The following is a 16,341-nucleotide window of genomic DNA, read 5'->3' on the forward strand; positions in this document are numbered from 1 at the left end:
AATTTGATACCTCCACGTGAAGAGGGGGAGAAAAAAAAAAGGCAAAAGAGAGACTAGACATTTGCTTGGTGTTTAGGTGTATGCTGGGAAAAAGGGCTGCCTTGGCTGCTGGTTTCCAGATGAGGATGCATATGGCTTGGCAGTACATCGTTTTTCATAAAATAATATCAACACATGTAAACTAAGGGGGCCAAGTTAATCAGATAGGCACAGTAAGTTTCATCCTTGTATGTTCCCTGTCAGTAGTCCACAAGCCATCCCCCTATCCTATATCCAAACACCCAATTTTACTGAGCATCTGTACTCCACTGTCAAAAAGCAATAATAAGGAAACCACTGAGGATCCTTATCCTCTTGTTATTTCGTCTAATGAAGAAGAGAAACATCAACCAAAGGTATTACGTGAGCTTTATGATTTGAAGACAGAATTTTCCAGAAGTGCAAAAGAAGAGGACAATTAGACTTTATTCATTTTCCCAAAGATTATCTGAAGCAAATTTTTCAAATCTCAAAAGAACTAAGATATGGCTTCTGTCACAGCAACCAATGAAGAAGAGTAGCCACAGCCTTCCACTATCCCATGGCCGTGGGCCTCAACAAGGGACAGAAGGTGACTAAGAATGTGAACAAACCGAGGCACAGCATCGTGGATGCCTCACTAAACACACCAAGTTCATGCGGGACATGATCCAGGAGGTGTGTGGCTTCGCCCCTATGAGTGACGTGCCATGGAGCTGCTCAAGGTCTCCAAGGACAAGTGTGCCCTCAGGTTCATCGAGAAAAGGGTGGGGACATACATCCATGCCAAGAGGAAGCGTGAGGAGCTGAGCAACATGCTGGCCACCATGAGGAAGGCAGCTGCCAAAAAGGACTGAGCCTCTCTGGAATAAAGCTTTGCAGAAAGTTTAAAAAAAAAGAACCAAAATCTGAAAGCTCATTTCTAGGACTATTTCATCAGAGTAATTTATTGAAGGAAGGTAAAGTGGATACAGCATCAGGGAAAATTTAAAACTTCTCTTGTTGTTTTTTCTTGTGATTTGATCTATTTTATTAGATTATCTTTGTTATGTAATAATTTCATGTATCCTGGGGAATAGGTATTTCTTATCTTCAGCACAGTTCTTCCCCTTACTGCTTTCAGTACAATGTCTTCTGTTTCCCTTCGAGAACATACTTCAAAGTTCATCAGAAATTGGCCTCAGAATAGTTCAGGTGGATTGAATTGTGCCACTTCTTGTGTCAGAAAGAATTTATATTTTCCCCACAGTTACAGTCTCAGGAAGATTCACAGCAGATAGCTGCTCTGCTAGAAACAGAAATGCACAGCGCAGCCCCTGTCCTTGCTCTCCCACCTGAGGCATGGCTCTGAGTGTAGGGAGCTGCATGTAGCCGTGCCCTAGGATGGCGCCGGTTTCCGCCTTCCACCCCCTCAAGGGGTGAGCGCTCCTGGAGTAAACAACTCCATATATGGCCAAGGCTTGGGCTAATGCATTGCTTCCGCATACCTGGACCAATGGGCAGTACACACGTGGCACCCCATGGTTGGAAGCCCTGAGACTTATAAGCTAAGAGCAGGGGCCTCGGGAGAAGACAGAGAGAAGACGGATGCAAGAGAACAATAAAGAGCTGCGCAGAAAACCAACCAGTGGTCGCGTCGTTCTTGCAGGCAAGGCCGCGCGCGACATCTGAGGTCTGCAGAGGCCACAACCTCTGAGCTTGGCTCCAGTGTTTGGTGCTTTGCTGAGTCAATCACTTGCTCAATGAGACCCATAGCCATCCCACTTTTCCAGATGAATTAAAGGTTTTACATACACACAGTCAAAGGAAGTTTAACTTATTTTTTTGCTTTCCTTTCTTTTTTCCTTGTTTCTTCCATTCATCTGTTGTCTGTCCTTTCATCTATCCTGAACCAAGGACTGATCCCAGCGGTTCTCTACCAGTACTTTTCATTTTTTATTTTGAGACAGGGTCTTGCTAAATTGCCCAGATGGCCATGAACTTGCAATTCTCCAGCCTCAGCCTCCCATGCAGCATGGATTACAGGTGTGAATTATGGGTTATTTTCTTCATATTAGCAATAGGGGTGCATTCCAAACTTTTCCTCATGATTCTTGATAGAATCATCCCAAGTCTCCACTGGCTATTAAACTGTACTGCTCACCTTGTCATGTTTGAATGTGTCAGTGTGTGCCGTGACTGCAAAACCAGATTACAATATGGTATGCCCATGTTATTCAATAAAATATACTCACTGCTACTTGGTGGCAAAAATAATCCATTGATATTTCGAGGTTTGCTGTGATAAAAGATACAGCTGATCTTCACACAACCAAGAGGTTGAGTTTCCCAGAAGCATGAAATGCTGCAGTTTTGCTGGATGAAAGAAACGGGGAGCAATGTGATGATTAGGTGCCATATAACCAGCAAACAGAAAGTGCTACAACAAAATATAACATGGCAAAAACAATTGCAATTACCGATATAAGATCATTTATTTCCTGGTTTTCATTGTGTTTGTATTAAAAGATGCAAAGGCTATTTCCAGAACATGTCCTTCCAGTTTTCTAAAATTTTAAGTTAGGCCAAGTGAAACGTACCTAAATTAAATAATGTGATGAAGGGTAATTTTCCTTATCCTAAAAGTATAACGCAGCATTATTACAGGGAGATGCTTTTAACAAAAGTGATGGGATTGGATGATTTTTACCTGCATTTCCATGTGTCTAAATCTGCAAAGTGGATCTAAACATTTTTTCTCTCTCCATAATGAGCACACAGCCTCACTGCCAAGGGCCTCTTCGCAGTGTCGGAACCGGCACTGGGAACCCTAAAAGCAAAAAATAATCAGTGCAGAGAACTCGAAATTTTTATGTTAGTGTTCATCAATAATAGGTTGCTAATTAAAGGAATCATTATATCAAATAAGAATCACAAAAAACATATAACAATGTAGAAGAATATCTTTATTTTAGCATTCGTTTATATTTAGAGAGAAAATGATAAGAAAATCTAATGATTAAATAAGACAACATGCAGTGAGTTGCTCATCAAATGTTTTTGGTTATCAGCTAATCCATAGAGTTCACTAAGAACAGAGATAGAAGATACCAATGGCTCAGTGACCACTATTGTGTTATAGAACTATCTAATTTCTTTCTGAAGAAATCCAGATGAACTCCTTTTAAGAATCACTAACTATGTTCCAGCTTTGAGGATAATCCCTGTCAAGCAATCTTTTGATTAGGTCATGTGACTTGTTAGCCTGTAGAGATTCTGTTCAGTGTATTTATCTGGAGAAAAATTAATGAAGCTTAAATTTTACACAATTATAAAATTTTAATTACATTATGCCACATAATATGTATTTATGCTTTATTCCCATAGCCTGAAAAGATAAACAGGTACAGATGCATATGCATACTGACACATTCTATATTACAACAAAAGTAGATATAGATTATTTCAATCTATAATCATTTTTAAAAGACAAATTCTATGTTCTTTTACACATGGATTTACAGTTATAAAAATTACAAGCCATTGTTGTGTATAAGGAAGTAACACACGATAAAAATTACAGTAGTTTTTTTTTTTTTCTTTTTCAACAACACGGGTCCCATTCTTTCTTCACTTTTGTCCCCTTTGAAAAGCAAATCTGTGCATTCTTCAAGTACAGGGTACTAGAAGGGACTTTGAAATCACACAAATCTGTATTGGAAAACCTGGGTTCACTGTGACTGGTCCACAGTCACAAAGTTAATACTTAACTTCTTTTCTGCCCTACTTTTCTTATTTGTGGAAAAAAATACCCTCTCCAAAGACAGCTGTAAAAACTGTTGTAAGGTTTTGACATAGCTATTTTTCACTCATTTCACTAAGTACTTAATGATAAACAGAGAAATGAACAAAACTCTGGGATAAAAATTTTATTATTTTTCATCTTAATCTAAAGATAATAGGAGCAGATCTACTTCCTGGGTTCAATGAGTTTGACTCCATTCATGGTTTGTTTGTTTTTTTTTAACTAAATGAAACACATTAAACTAGACATACCAGGGCCAGCAAGATAGCTCAGTGGACTAAGCACCTGCTTTGGCAAGCATAGGGACCAGGGTTCGATCCCCGGTCCCGCATGCTGTGCTGGCCCCGCCCCCTGGGTGCAGTGAGCCAGCAACGGAGTCTTGGCATAGTGGTGCAAGCCTATAATCCTGGCACTGGGGGGGGGGTGCTGAGAACAGGAGGATCACTACGAGTCTGTGTAGTGAGACCCCGTACCAAATACATAAATGAAAAAATAAAAAAATAAACTAGACATAGCATGTCTTTCTTTGATTTCAGACTGGCAAAAGCAGGAAGTTCCAAACAATAAGTTTCTGCATTTATTGAGTTTTATTGGAGATCCTTTACTCCATTTCTAACTTTCCATTTAATTTTACAAACTTTTTGGTACTAGGAATGCAACTCACAGCCTTGCACTTGGCAGGCATGTGCTGTGTTGCTGAGCTATATAACCCAGCCAAACTTTAATTTATATTTGACTGATCACATACACCTCTTTTCATGATATTTAATTACATGCTTACTTAGACTCTTGACAGAAGAAAATTCAATAGTTACGTTAGTGAATTTCAAATATGGACATAGATTTATTATACTGTTTGACAATAATCAAAATTCATTATATGTCTAAAACCGAATGAAACCAAACAATATAATAGATACAATAGTGACACATATAAAGATAATTTCAAACCAGTCACAATTTTGAATCATCCCAGAATCCTTAGAGAAATCTAGTGTATTATAAAACACAAGTTTTTACTCCAGATTTCAAATATACAACATATTTTGTGGTAAAACAGTACATTTTGATTCAGTGATAAAAACTATTGGTACAAATTCCTTCATGCTACTAAAAAGCTTATATTTATGCATGTAAAGTACTGTAAATTGTACATATTTACCTTTATGCATGTGGAATTAAAAAAGAAATAGCAGTCATCCCCAACTTCTGTCATTTTCAACTCCCTTGCTGTTACATCCAATGATTTGTTTATATATAGGTATATGTATTTCAAGAATACAGATAAACGAACAATCAGTGTGTGAAGGGGGAAAACTTCCTTTCCCCAGTCTCTGAGGCTAGCAGAGTAGTTCTTTAAAATACTGACCTTCTTTTGATAGTGAACTACATAATAGATAATTCTTAAATAAACAAATTAGAAGATACCTTCTCTAGCTTTGCAGAAATGTTGAAAGTGGTTGCTAGTAAACACCCAACTCAGACTTCCAGAATTTTCTTCATTGTTACCTAATCCATTGTTGGCTCATCATAGATGACCTCATATGTAACTGCCAGCTGGTTTACCTTACTAAATACTACATATACTTTATTCAATTCTAGAATATTAATGAAAAAATGACTCCTAAAAGTAAAGTTGAATATTTTATCTGTCAATACTGTTTGAATATGCAACCTAGTCTGTATTCAAATAGTTAAAAAATAATGACAAGTAAGCAGCAATTATCTAAACCTATTACATGCATATTTTTGGAAACAAAACTGAATTTTAAATACAGTAGGTAAAAATACTGACCATATTCCAAGAAAACAGGTATAATTATTTAAATATGTACTCACTGAATTGGGGAAAAAATCATTGACATTATTACACATTCATAGGAACATGAAAATAAATTTGAGTAGTTATTTATATGGTAGTTTTCTTCCACTTCTTATTCATCATTGAAAGAAAAATAACTTCTTATAGCAGAAAGGTTCCAAAGATGTTGAATGTTGAGAATATACTGAAAACAACGTGATATACTCTGTCAGGAAGAAATTTCAGCAAGCAGCTATTGAAGTCTTTATTCCAGCATTTTTGCTAGAAGAATTAGGACCTAGAAGAGATTAATGAAATATTTATCACAGGTCACTTAGAAGATGCTATGAACATAGTATTACACTAAATTGAAATATATATTTAAATTGCAATGCAATTTTAATTGAAAAATTTAAAAGACGAGAAATACAGAATTTATATAAAACAGGATAAATTCATATTAATACAAAGCTTCAAGATAATGATGTAGGAAATAAAATGAGACCCTAAGAGTTAGAAAACAGCTGTATACCTACCTTAACTGTATATATGAGATAAAAATAAAGTCTTTAAGTAAGTAAATAAGGAGCAAATAAAGGTTTGGGTAGACCCTTAAAATCATTGGTAAATATATATAGAAAATATATCTTGCCTTTCTCCCCTACCTTATAACTTTGAAACAACAAAGATCCATGTATAGGCTACACAAATAAAATGTTTCCTGTGTACTTGGAGCTTTACTGGACCATTTTCAAATTCACATTACCAAATACCATTATTGCATGATTAAATTTCACACAGAAGAAATGCTGAAAAACTTTTACCTCTTGAAATTGTACTAGACACAGCAAAACAGGTCAAACCCACTTGGAGATTTTTTTTTCTTTCACTACAGAACACATTAATATATTCATACATTTTGGTAATCTTTTGAATACTTAGAGTCCTGTCTTTTTTTTAAAAAAATTCTTTTTCCTTTCTTATTTTTTCTCTTTCTTATTCTCTTCACTCTTTGCCTGTTATTTCATTGTCCTGCTTTTACAGAAAGCCACCCTTGTGCAGCTTTACTCCCTGGCATGAAAAGTGAGAGGAAATTTATCACCATAGTTGAGGGTAGGCTTGAAAACTATTTTGTGTTGGTTAAAGGAGAGTTGCAAAAGTGTCTTTCTCCTTTGTGCATGCTAAAAAAACTGACGCTTCAAATCAAAGTCTTTTTTCCAATTTGTAATCTTGTAACACCACCTTAGGCAGAGTGGTTGGTAGCAACTCCTGTGTATTTCTCACAAACAAGAATCAGGCGAAGTTGATGACTGCTCCCCATCAGGCTAGGTGTCTGGTTTATAATAGTGGATTTATCTGTGGCTCTTCCCAGATTTGGACTCTTGTGCTTCTGTTACAAGCTTTGTTCCAGGGATAGATGAGATCAAAGGATTAAACATCGTGTTTCTCAGGAGGTGATCAGCCTGGCTGCTACTATTCAAAAAGTAGATAGAATGTTTTGAAAGATTACAGTTTCTCAGAAATGGCAGAATGTTGGACCTACAAGATTCTCTAGCAGTTGAAAAATGACAGTTGATATTTGGGAAGGTTGTTGTCTGATTGGTTTAATGAGACAAGCTGCTGCTTAGGATTTTGTTTTGTTTTGTTTTATGGAATGAAGCCATTGGCAGCTGACTGACTCTAAAATGCTAATAAGTTTCTGCTTCCAGTATCACATAGCCTGTATTATGTTATCTTTTTTCTTTTCCTTTTCTATAAACTTGGGAGTTGGGCTTATGCTAATAAAATGAAAACAGGGAACATAACAAAACAAAACACCACAAAATGGTAAATTTCTTCCTCTTTACCCCCTAAACCCAGCAATAAAATATTGAACTTTTAGGAAGGATATTCTAGTCTTTGGGAACAACCTTTTTTATAAGAAAGATATAGTTGTTTAGCTTTTTCAAGGGCTAAATCAATAAAATGCTGGCCAGTTGATACAGGTAAGACAATTAAAGAAATGAGAACTAAGCCTTGTCCAAGTACATAGACAATCTAAAGTCCTAATTCCCTTATAACTTTAGGCTGAGAACTTCTGTCTGCGATGAGATAGAAGAGCTACTATTATAAAATATGTAATATTTATTTTGTTCAATCATGGTCCTTATCACGTTAACGTTCTTTTCAGCAAGATTGTTTTTAGCTCTGCAGTTGGCTGGCTACAATTAAAATCCCTTTGAAACGCACCTTCAGTAAATAAGATTCTTGTGGAAAAAAACTGAGTGCAATCTAGTTGTATGTCTGTGGTTTTTGGATTAGTCTAAGGCTAGACTCCGTGCTCCAGAAAGTACATCTGAATCAATTTCAAGCATATTACAGGATGCTGAGAGTGAAGTAATTCAAACTTTTCTTTTTCAGTTGTTTTGTTGATTTTTCCCCCTCCGGGAACTCAATTTTCTGTGGTTGAAGTTATTCCTAAAACTTCAGGGCTTCCTCCATGAATTTGTCACAACAGACCAAGACAGGTATCCCTAGAACGATGTTAAATCGCCATCCGAAAATATTCACCACTTACAACTTGATAGTGTTTAATTTTCGAAAATATCACCGGTTACTGGGTGAGGTGCACACACCCGGAAAACGAACCCTTGTTTTTACATAGTCAGCAAGCCAAGGAAGCGCGCGAGGGGGCCCCCCGCAGGGCGCCTCCGCGTCGCACTACAACTCCCAGAAGGCATCGCGGCCGAGCGCCCGCTTCCGGGCGTGCGTCCCCGCCCCTCGCGCCCGATTGGCCGTCGCGGGGCGCCGTCGCCGTGCCGGGGCGCGGAGTGCGGGTGGCCTGCGCCTTGCGGCTGTCTGCTGCAGGAGGCTCTGCAGGAGGCTCCAGCAGCCTTGCTGAGACGCGCTCTCCCTTTTCCCTACTTCTTGAACCCACCATGAGGCGCCTGGGCTCCGTGCAGCGGAAAATGCCGTGTGTGTTTGTGACGGAGGTGAAAGACGAGCCCTCCGCCAAGAGGGCGCATCAGGTACCCATCCAGCCGCCCGCGGACGGGCTCCTCCCGCGGCCCCGCCGGGGCGGTCCTGGGGCGTCTGGGGCTCGCCTGAGCCCCGCTCCGTACCTTAGGGGCGAGGCGGGGCTCTGCGAGACGGTGGTTTCTCCCCAAAAGCTTGAGTGATGAGATGACCTCGCCACCCACGCTTTATACTTTTCAAGAGTGGGGTTAGAAAGTGGGGATGATTCTAGAGTGCTTTGCTTGCTTTCACCTGGGAACCCATGGTACAGTGACCCCTGACCCGGTTAAGTCAGACTTCAGTTAGCAGTCATCACTTACTTCTAACTTAAGGTTGCCTGTTTGCCTAGCTCACGCATTTACCTAGAACAGGCAGCCTCAGTGAATGCTAATGAATGAATAATAAGTACGGCTGCACGGTGATTCTTTAAATGTGGCAAAATCGGCGAGGAGCAGAATCTCGAGCTGTCAGTTGGGTGTTTCCAGTTTGGAGGAAATCGGCGTGTGCATTGGTAAACAATCCCGGTCCTTTCATCATTAGCATCTGCCTGTTCGATGAAGGACCTACCTTAAAGCAGTTGCTGCCGGCTTTAGTCCCAGCTTCTTGGATTTGACTCGTCGTCACCACCGGTTTCCCATTCAACCTTGCTGCTTTTACTTATCTGATCTTTCCATACTCTTGTGTTGCTGTCCTTGTTTTAGTTTTTAAATACACTGTCTCTCGCTACGTAGAATAATTATCACCATATTCTTCCCTAGTCAGAATCCTATAGTTAGCTGCTCAGTGTCTGTAGCAATCATTTTGTCAACTTTTTGCTTTTGTGCCTTAGTAAATCTAAGCCATAGGAAACGTCAGCCTTGATAATGGCTTCCTCTGATTTTCAGCTTTGTATAGTGAACGGAATAATGAAAATACCCTTCTTTTGGCTCTCTGCCCTGAAGCCTACTTTACAGTACTGTTACATTGTACTATCCAAATTCTTATTCATAAGTCAAGGCCTCGGGTTAGTCAGGCCCAGTTTATTCTGTAACCTTCTCACGTTGTAGTCTGTTTCAGTCTTTCATCCTGTGAGCATACCAAATGTAATCTTGGCGCTATCTTTCTGCTTAGGCTTTTCACTTTGCCTACGACAGTCAAGAATGTCTTTAATTTTTCTAACATTTATCTTCTCTATAAAATCTCTGATCAATTTCGTTAGCCCAGTTTCCCTTACCAAGAAATTGTAGAGGCCCTTTCAGTCCAATTGATAATTACCAATTTTTTTATACATGCGTACATTATTTTTCGAAGCATAGCCTGCCGTCTTTGGTGATAACTGACCTGGAACATTCTATTCTGTATTCATCAGTGTCTCATGCCTTCCTATTGATAGCAAAGAGGGATGCTTGTTGATTCTCGTGGAAGGAATACTTACGCTCAGCACAAACTATGTGCATGGTAGTTTACCTGGGATCTTTGCTAAATTGAAATTCACATACGTAGCTAGTAGGCTGGACTCTGGCTTTACTGTTCTCTGGCTGGACTCTGGCTTTTCTACCCTGGGTTAAACTGATATTTTTAGACATAAAAATAAGTGATAAATCAGTGGTAAATCCAAACTTAGTATATATTTAATATACTGAACCAGAATGAAGCTACTTTCTGTCTTTGACTGTTTGAAGTAGTATTCTGCTTTATTGCTCTTTAGCTTATGCACACTCATATAATGTTTATAGAGAGTTCTTCCTGGTACTCATCTCAGCCCAGGAAGTATATGTTTGTAATCCCATGGAAAAGTTATTGGAAGTCTAATGAGTAAATTCCAATCTGCCACTTCCAGTGCAACCCTTGGAAAGAATAAAGACACTAAGGCGTATTTGTAGGTGTGGGGAGCCAAGGGTCATAAGTTCAGTTACAGTGATGGCTAACTGGACCAAAGGCCTCGACCCAGGACAGAATCTGGGTTTTATTAATTTGTGTTAAAGGGAGTGGCTTGAGGATGGGTGGCTGTGAGAATGGCGGGAAGTAGGTGGTGCCGTGAGCTGGGCTGGATAGAGGCCTGAAACCACCTGTGAGAGAAGGATATGCAGAGAGAGTAATCTTCATGATACCACGAAGGTAGTGTTTAAGGGTTTGGGGTTGGCGCCTCAGCTCTGAAATGTGATCTTCTACGGCCTGGGAAGGTCTAGCTTCTTGTCTCTGAGCTGATCCCAGCCACACCTTGGAGCACCACAGCGTGGAGAAGGACAGCTCTCAGTCCTGCCCTGGCTCATACATATTTTATTTGGGGGCCTTGGGGGTGGGAAACCCTGCTCTGTTTTCTTATTTCATTGGTTGGACCAGTCAGCATTGCGTAAAGCCAATGGAGGGGATAAGAAAAAGTCCTAGCCAGCTTTGCACACATCAGTATAGGGAAATAGGGCCAGGTTCAGCCAGAATGGAGACAATTGCTGCTTCTTCAAGGATAGTTGCTCAGGTGGTCCTCCACTATGTTTATATTGTTGGGTTTTTTCTTTTCACTTTTTTTGGTGCATATTAACTTTAGATTTAGACTACTAAATATTGGCAGTAAATTTTTCTGAGAAATGAAAGTGACATACACAGATCAAGTTGGTAAAAGTCTTAGAAGCGGTCTTTCTCCATCCGTGATTTCTTCCAGAGTGGAAAAGTCATCAGTTAAATGTGTAATGATTTTCTCTTGGTGACACTGATGGGAAAGTAAGTGAATACACCCAGCAAACAAGTTAGGAAGAAACAAAAGGCAAAAGTGCTTTTAGTAGTGAAAACTGTTACGATAAAAATGTAACTAGACAAATTCAGCCTCAGATGTTAAGTATTCCCTGTGCACAGTGCAGAATTGAAAGGATACCTAGGATGGCCAAGTGGACTGCCTGTGGCCATGGGTAAGGTGAAGGTCCCTCAGAGTACAGTTTCAAAAATCACCCAAGCAGTGATGTCCGAGTCGAACTGCTTCAAACACTGCCGGCCTAACCTAGGACAATGCACTTCACAAACAACATGCACAAACTTTTTGAAGGAGTGACCACAACAATGTTTGGATTGACATTAAAGTGAGACTTTGAACACAATATTCAAAGTCAAAGATTCATGAGATTAGGTGGCAGTACCAGGTAACTGTGATGAAAACTATGAAAGTAAAGCCTGACTCAAAAGAGATTTGTTTTATACATATGATTTTATTTTGCCTTCTTGGGTATGTTGAAAGAAAATGTTAACTATAGTTGATAGAGCACTGAAGTTTATGTTTGTAATAAGAGCTTTCCAGATAAAAGGTAATGGTGAGACACCATCAGAGGTTAATCTTTCTTTCAAGTAAATAATATAATTTTCAAGAGTACTTGTTGAACTTTATAATGCTTTTTTTTTTTTTTAAGGATATAAAGAAGGATAAACTTATCCTGAAAACTAAAAAACCAAAAACCTTCAAGGTCTGTCAGTGATCTGAAATAATCACCTATTAATGAAAAATCTACCACCATGGCTCAGGTGAAACCTTAAAGGAAACTGTTATATTTATCTTTCCAAGTTCAAGAGGAACACCATGAAACAAATGGAGAAATCATCTTGATTTTAGCTCTTTCAGAAGTAGCTCCGTAGGGCCAGCAGGATAGATCAGCAGACTAAGTGTCTGCTTAGGCAAGCGCAGGGACTAGGGTTTGATCCCTGGCACCACATGGCCTGTTGGCACCACCCTCAGGCACGCTGAGCCAGGCAGGGTCCGAGACTGGGCATGGTGGTGCCCATTTGTAATCCCAGCACTGGGGAGGCTGAGACAGGAGGATCACTGTGAGTCTGAGCTGTGTAGTGAGACCCTGTATAAAACACATTTAAAAGAAAAATCCCTCTGTAGGTAATAAAAGTTGATGTCATTATGTGAAGGATAAGACGCTGAAAGAAATACCAGATTTATCTCAAAAGGTTCTTTGTCATTCTACCTCTGGATAATGAAATCATCCAGAGAGGTGCTTTTTTTCTTTATGCTTTTGTATTTATTTACTTTATAGATTTTCCATGATGAATAAGGAAGTTGTTACTTTGCAAGGGAAAAATAGCAAAAGTAAAATGACCCATGTTCCCTGTATCTTTTCTGATCCCTGAAGATGTAGCCAGAGGCAGGAAAAACTATATTCTTGCTCAAACCAAGATCTAAATCTTATTTGAAAAACAAGACTTATTCTTGCAAGACTCAAAATTCTGATTGGCAGATACTTATACAGTGGTCCCTCACTTATCGCAGAGGTTACGTTCTAGACGGCCCTGTAATAAGTGAAAATCGGTGAAATAGGACCTTATATTTATTTTAGTACATATATATATATTAAGGCTTTTAAACCCTTCTCACACTGTTATAAACCTTTCCTACACTTTTAAAAACACTTCTAATGTTCTTAACCATTTTCTAAACTCGTAAATCCATGTAATTTTAACAGCATACATATGCTGTATAGTACTACAGAATCCTGCATTGTAGCAAAAATCCATGATAAATACTGTAGATTACTGTTTTTTGAAAACCTGTGAAACAGTGGGCCCGCGAAAGTTGAATCAGGAAATGACATGAGGTTATTGTACTAAAACCACCAGAAGCACCTATGGAATTAATTAAATGTTCGATCTAGTTTTACCTGCACTCAAGTACAAACAGTGGCTGTTTTACATTCTTCAGAGGCATGAAGAGACTTTCTGGCCTGGAGTTCTTTCCAGTTACATGGTGCATTCCTTCACTTCAAATCAGCTGCGTATTGCCTCCGAGGGGCTTTGGATAGCACCTTCTCCCTCTTGCCTTTATCCCATCTGCTCTGGGCAGTGGTACCTGTCCTACCTATTGTTAGGCTGTTTCCCCAAAGGCAGATTTTGTTGTTGTTGTTCTCCCTGATATTTCGCATGACAAGGACAGTACTTAAGATATTGCAGACTTTTAGTGAATAATTGTCAAGTATGTGGTTGTTCATATTTTCTATAGGACTTGGCTCATGAAGTGACACATTACAAACCATATGACAAATAAGGTTTTGAGATGATAGCATAAAAGAGAGGGGTTGATTCACAATTCCATGAAAGAACTATTTTTAAATTGTCTTGCAGCATGGACAGGAAATCATGCCTTAGAACTAATGAAAGGAATCTTTCAGGTGAGAGTGTGCAGACAGAGACTGTGTGTCTTAAACCAGTTTGTTTTTTCTCTCTCTCTCTTTAAAGCCATTTAAAGTTTTGGCAACTGAAACTATAAGTCACAAGGCATTAGATGCAGACATACACAATGCAATTCCAACAGAAAAAGTGGATGGAACATGTTGTTATGTTACTCCCTACAAAGGTAAAATAAACCTATCATGTTTACTACGAGTATGCTTATTTTTCTTTCTTTTGAAACCATATAGATCCGAAATGGGGCATTTGCTCTTCATCAACCCTGGGAAAGCTAGTGTAGGAGCAAAATAAAAATATTACTATTGTTATTAATAACATTTTTGTTTTTTTTCTCTTGAGGCAGGAAAGGAAGGTAACTCATATTTACTCAGTACTTTTTAAAGGTCTTCCAGTGTGATAAGTGTCTGGTATATATTGTCTCTAATTTGTGCAGTAAGCCTGTCCATATCACAGAGAAGGAAACTGAGTCTCAGCCAATTTACTTTGTCCGGGGCTGTGTAGTTAGTAATGGCTGTACTGGAAATGGAACCTTGGTTGGTCTGAGCCCAAAGCTGCTTGTCTCACCATTTCCATTGCTTTTATTATTATTGGCAGTATCTCTAATTAATTTCATTGTACTGTACTTTAAAAGAGGCCCAAATTCAAACCATTTATCAGCTGGTTGTTAAGGGGAAAAAATGCCTTGGAGAGAAAATGATTCTTTGTGATTATTTGTGGATTCTCAGTTCCAAGAAAAGAAGCAGAGCTCTTCGGTGGGCATCCAGACGTATTTCTTGAATCAAGGTTCTTCTGAAATGTGTTTTAACATTGTGACAGTTGTGAAAGGAACACTCTTAAACATTTTCAGACAGACTGCAGTTTAATGGTGTGCACTATATTTTTATTGTTAGTGTCCCCACCAAGCATCTCCATGACTTTTATTTTTGCCAAACTGCAAATTTTCACTCATCAAGAAAGCCCCAGCTTTCCCTTCCCATCTCTTGGAACCAGCATTCTACTTTGTCTCCTTGAAATTGATTACTCTAGGTACCTTATGTAAATGGAATTGTACAGTGGTAGATTTTTGTGACTGGCTTATTTTCCTTAGCATCACACCCCTCAGGATTGAGCTATGTTAGCATATATCAGAGCTTCATTCCTTTTTAAGGCTGAATAATATTCCATCACCTTTGGGCAGCACATTTGTTTATTTGACCACCAGTTACACTTGGGTTGCTTCTCTGGTTTAGCTAAATAAAAGAAGAGAGGTAAATAAATACCTCTTGAGGCCCTGCTTCCATTTGGGGTACCAAGTGGATTACTGAGTCATATGCTGATTTTTATTCTTTGAGGAGCCACCATTCCATGTTTCATCATGATTGCACCACATTACGTGGCCGCAGTGTACAGATAATCCCCTTACTCCATGTACTCCCCCTCCTAATGGATGTGGAGTGGAATGCATTGTTTTGTTTACAGGTAAAAAGAACAAAGGATACATTCAACCAGAAAAGACAGAATGTGTTTTAATCTGGTTCTTGATAGTATTTAACTTGATAGCTGACAAATAGTGCAAAATATATGAACCAATACTAATTATAATGTTTTATAAACTACTGATTTATGTATTTGAAAGGACTGAGTTTTTTCATTATTTTAAGAAACTGCATCCTTATATAATTATGCATAACAGTTGATGGGGTTTTATCTGTTAAAGAATAAGGATGTGTAAAGAAGGCAAGTACTATCTTACAGCAAAGGATCTGAAGAGGAGAAGGGAAAGCTGGTCCCCTCCCCCACCCCACTGGGAGCCTTAGAAGGACCCCCGCCCCCATTGAGAGGCTTAGTAGGATGTACTTTGTACTTTCTCAGATCAGGAAACACTGAGTGTAGTTCTTTGGAATGTAACACTTTGGAATTGGTGGGAGTCACAGGAGCGCTGTTCCCTTTTTGCCCCTCATGAGGTATCTTCTGACTGAGTAAGGCATCGCAACAGCAGAGCCCTTCGGCAGTCTAAGACCAGGCAGGCACAGCTCATCAGCTGCGCTTTGACCAGGAAAGAGTGCTGGTCTAGGGCTTTTAAACTCAGACCTGTAATTACAAAGCAACATTGATCAGTATGTCTAATGCCTCGACTAGGGATTGGCGGCGGCATGCAAAGGTCAACCTAATTCCAGATCTGGTAGAATTCTCCATCACAAAACAGTGCACGTGGAGGGGAGTGTGAATATAATTACTTGGTTAACGTCCCATTTTCAGTTGAGGTATTTCAGTTTCTCACAAACCCTACTTACTGATAGGAGTGAAGAATGCCTGTTAAAAAGGACTATGTACTTTTATTGAAATAAAAGCTAAAAAATTCAGGGTCTGCTAAAGGTGGTATTTGGACTGCGTATTTCCCTTTGGCTTCTGAGTTGCTGCTTTGTTTTACAGAGGTGACCTTACTACTTACTGAAAAATTGTACTTGTCTTTTAAGATAAATTTTGTTTGCCTCTTATACTTTTCATTATTACTTCTTTCAGATCAGCCATACCTTTGGGCCCGATTAGATAGAAAACCCAACAAACAAGCTGAGAAAAGATTCAAGAATTTCCTGCGTGCCAAAGAAAACTC

General features: G+C 39.1%; 2 protein-coding genes across 4 annotated transcripts in view; one reads left to right on the top strand and one right to left on the bottom strand.

The window, feature by feature from the left end:
- CUNH12orf50 (chromosome unknown C12orf50 homolog) overlaps positions 1 to 8,267 on the bottom strand; it is a 31,000-nt gene extending 22,733 nt beyond the window's left edge. For 2 of the 3 annotated variants that reach the window (XM_023717598.1, XM_023717587.1), the window contains exons 1-4: positions 7,833 to 8,267; positions 5,642 to 5,901; positions 2,708 to 2,827; positions 2,253 to 2,373 (exon numbers count right to left, since the gene is read on the bottom strand). In XM_023717598.1, coding sequence (XP_023573366.1) covers positions 2,253 to 2,373; positions 2,708 to 2,827; positions 5,642 to 5,677 — 277 coding nt within the window. In that variant the 5' untranslated portion in view covers positions 5,678 to 5,901; positions 7,833 to 8,267. Of the gene's footprint in view, positions 1 to 2,252; positions 2,374 to 2,707; positions 2,828 to 5,230; positions 5,271 to 5,641; positions 5,902 to 7,832 lie in introns of those variants that run through there. The other variant, XM_023717603.1, reaches the window with a different exon arrangement.
- Positions 8,268 to 8,396: 129 nt separating this feature from the next.
- The window catches only part of CUNH12orf29 (chromosome unknown C12orf29 homolog), a 16,909-nt gene continuing 8,964 nt past the window's right edge, over positions 8,397 to 16,341 (top strand). The window contains exons 1-3 of the mRNA XM_004623770.2: positions 8,397 to 8,611; positions 13,797 to 13,914; positions 16,251 to 16,341. The exon at positions 16,251 to 16,341 is cut by the window's right edge and continues 2 nt beyond it. Of these exons, the coding sequence (XP_004623827.1) occupies positions 8,522 to 8,611; positions 13,797 to 13,914; positions 16,251 to 16,341 (299 nt within the window). The 5' untranslated portion in view covers positions 8,397 to 8,521. The remainder of the gene's footprint in view (positions 8,612 to 13,796; positions 13,915 to 16,250) is intronic.

The sequence above is a fragment of the Octodon degus genome, unplaced genomic scaffold, assembly GCF_000260255.1.
Source record: "Octodon degus isolate 3935 unplaced genomic scaffold, OctDeg1.0 scaffold00004, whole genome shotgun sequence".
Lineage (NCBI taxonomy): Eukaryota > Metazoa > Chordata > Mammalia > Rodentia > Octodontidae > Octodon > Octodon degus.